Genomic DNA, 3384 nt, shown 5'->3' with positions numbered 1-3384 from the left:
AGAAAAAATTACTGATTCTCGACGACTTGATGCGAGAATCATCGAACGATATAGTTCTGGATTTGTTCTCGCGTTCGTCTCATCATTTGAATTTGTCGGTCTTTCTGGTGACGCAGAATATTTTTCACCAGGGAAAGTCTCAGCGCGACATAAGTTTAAATTCAAAGTATCTTGTTATATTTAAAAATCCTCGCGACAGAGCTCAGATTCGGCATCTCGCGCGACAAATTTATCCGGAAGATCCGAGGTTTCTGCAGGAGGCTTACATAGACGCTACGCGCGGACCTCACTCGTATCTTTTTCTCGATCTAACTCAAGCGACCGTGAACGAGTATAGGGTTCGCACGTGTATATTCCCAAGCGACGATATTCAGTACGCCTATGTGCCGAAATTCGGTAAAAAGTGAAAATACAAAATAGGCGTGCAGAGCTCTCGGCATAGACAGTAGGCAAGAAGCTATGGCGCCAACAACATCGATGAAGAAGAAACAGGCTGGCTGTTGTATACCCGTCGTGGCTACGCTCGACACCAAGCATTTCAACAGAAAACGAGTAGCTGTACTGAACGCTCTTTGTCACACGGACGGCCAACAACGCACGGCTTTTTTACGCACAGCCGACAAGAGACTCGTACGTTGCATATGCGAGTGCGCTTTGATTATCTTGCAAGGTGTGATCAAAATCAAAGACTCGCATAAACGACGACTCAAAAAGCACAAAAACGTGCTGAGAAAATTGACTATTTGCAATAATAAGAAATCTGTCAGCGATTGGCAGAAGAAGAAACGTGTTCTCGTACAGCACGGTGGTGCTTTTTTGCCGGTCTACTCGCACCTATTATCGGGGCTCTTGTCTCAAAGTTATTCAATTCAAAGTCAGCAGCAGCAGCAGCAGCAACGGAAGACTAAAATGGATCGTGCGAGAAAAATGATTATCGTGCCCGAAGATATGTTTTCGCGCATGCAAAACGTTCAGTCAGCAGCAGCAGCATAACCGCCAAACGAGTCGTGTGAAAACTGCGGGACGCGACTCTTGCAATCCGACAAGGGTAAGGAGTTTGTAGGCTCGACGTTTCAGGAATTTTTGAAAAAACGTGACATAAAATTCCGTACAGATCGAAACCCCGATATCAAAGCGGCTGTAGTGGAAAGACCGTATTATACGCGAAAACCGTACTATACGCGAAAGAATGTGGTGATACTTTTCACGCAATAACACGCAACGTTACATCGACGTGGTGCAGAAAATCATCGAGGCTTACAATCATACGCAACACAGCGGTACAAAGATGCCAAAGATGCGACCCTGTGACGTGAGCATCTACAATGCTGCAAAAGCGCGCGAAAATTTAGCGAAAAGAGCTCGTCTGCAATCGACTTACAAGAATCGCGAAAAGATGGCGTCAGGCGTAATCAATAAATACAAGCCCGGATCTTACGTACGCATTAGTCGCACAAAAAATACTTTCGAGAAGGGATACGAAAAAAATTTTAGCGAGGAAGTTTTCATGATTAAGCGCATATCCAACAGACAGCAGTTACCAACGTTTATCCTGGAAGATTTGAACGACGAGGAGATTGACGGCTTTTTCTATCTCGAGGAGCTCGCTCATGTTGGCACGAAACGCATGTCGGACGCTGCTGAGCAATTCAAAATAGAGCGCGTAATTCGTACAAAGGGTCGTGGCTCGAAGAAGCAGCTACTCGTCAAGTGGGCTGGCTATCCGGACAAATTCAACTCGTGGATAAGCCTCTGAAGTACAAAAAATTTTAAAATGGACCAGAACGATTTTTACCTAGTTCTCCCTAGCAACAGCAGTATGACGTACTACAACGAAAACGCCACCAGCAGCTTTACAACGCAGCTCTCGCGCGAGCTCAGACTCAGCGGAAATTGGTCCGTTGCGCTCGTCGAAATTCACGTGCCGAGCACTGTCGTGCACATTCAAGAATCGGAGGCCTTTTACACGTTTAAACAGTCGGAAAAGGCAAAGCAGGAAACGCATTTTTTTCCGCACGGTATTTACGACAAGATCGAGCAACTAACCAACGAAATAAATAAATCAGCCGCCTTTCACGATCATCTGCGTCTCGAAGTTGCACCCTTTCAAAAGGGCTACTACATGCTACAGCGCAAGTGTGCCTGCGATGATCAGCATCAGATAACGTTTAACGAAAAAATTTGACGTATTTTCGGTTTCGAAGATTCCGAGACTCGGCGAAAAAACGGCACCTTTGTCACATTGTCAATGGGCCGTGTAGTCGCGCTAGGAAACAGACGAGCATCGCTTTCCCGAGCTATACCCGATCAGCTCTACGTGTACACGGATGTATGCGAGCCACACACTGTCGGCGACACTCAAGCTGCTCTACTGCGTATAGTTTCCGTGGACAGTGCAAAGTACAAATTTGGCAGTAATATCGTGAGACATTTTGCACCTGCTCATTATATTCCGCTTTTACATCACAGTTTTCGCTCGATCGTCATAGATATAAGGGATCAGCACGGAGTGCGAATACCATTCGAATATGGAACGCTTACGGTTACGCTTCACTTTAAACGTAATCGCTAGAGAGAGAGAGAGAGAGAGAGAGAGAGAGAGAGCAACGCTAAGTCACGATGAGTCACTACATACGCTACTACGACGAGCAAGTAGGCGGAGGAGGAGTGAGACACGTCTATTCCGGTTCAACGTATCAGCGCGAACGAGGTGTAGGTGCATGGCTCGGAGGTTTATTTCGCAAAATTCTTCCGTACATCGCTTCCGGTGCCAGAGCTGTGGGCAAAGAGGCTGTGCGCACAGGCATCAACGTGTTGGACTGCTGTGAGGAGGTGTGTTTTTCAAAAATTAGGAGAGAAAACTTTTACACCAATCACAGGACTTTAGAAAAAATGCTGTGGAAAGGGAAGCTGCTGTTTTCGCAATAAATAGCCCACCGTAGGTTACGGTTAGTCAGTACAATTTTCGGTTTCAAAATTTAACCTGCAGTAAAATGTCAGCCAAGAGGACTACAGGAAGTCGCAGCAGCAGCAGCAGCAGCAGCAGTAGGAATAGCAGCAGTAGGAATAGCATCAGAACGATGCAACATAGGATTCGTTGGCTAATTGCCAACGCTCCAATATTACTTATGATGTTGGAGCATGTCTCCTGGGCCATGGAGGCAATCAATACACGTAAGAAAATAATTATTTTCATTTTTTCATAATTCAAAAATTAAAAAAAAATAATTTTTTCAAATTTTTTTTTCCATTTTTTTTAGTGTCATCGCTGCCACCACTTGCTGCTATGCAGCAATTATATGAAGGGATTAGGCCAGGAAGCTCTTCGCCCAACCCTGCCCGTCGAAAGAGACCCAGCTCTTCACCCAGCTATCCCCGCCGAGA

General features: G+C 45.6%; 1 protein-coding gene across 1 annotated transcript; it reads left to right on the top strand.

The window, feature by feature from the left end:
* Positions 1-1288: 1288 nt before the first annotated feature.
* LOC116417983 lies at positions 1289-1756 on the top strand. The gene has a single exon (XM_031933173.1). The coding sequence runs from the start codon at positions 1289-1291 to the stop codon at positions 1754-1756; it is 468 nt and encodes a 155-aa protein (XP_031789033.1).
* Positions 1757-3384: the final 1628 nt, after the last annotated feature.

This window comes from Nasonia vitripennis (genome assembly GCF_009193385.2).
Source record: "Nasonia vitripennis strain AsymCx chromosome PSR unlocalized genomic scaffold, Nvit_psr_1.1 chrPSR_random0006, whole genome shotgun sequence".
In the NCBI taxonomy this organism is placed as follows: domain Eukaryota; kingdom Metazoa; phylum Arthropoda; class Insecta; order Hymenoptera; family Pteromalidae; genus Nasonia; species Nasonia vitripennis.
The sequence above is the reverse complement of the archived record's forward strand: the minus strand, read 5'-3'. Positions and strand labels throughout refer to the sequence as shown.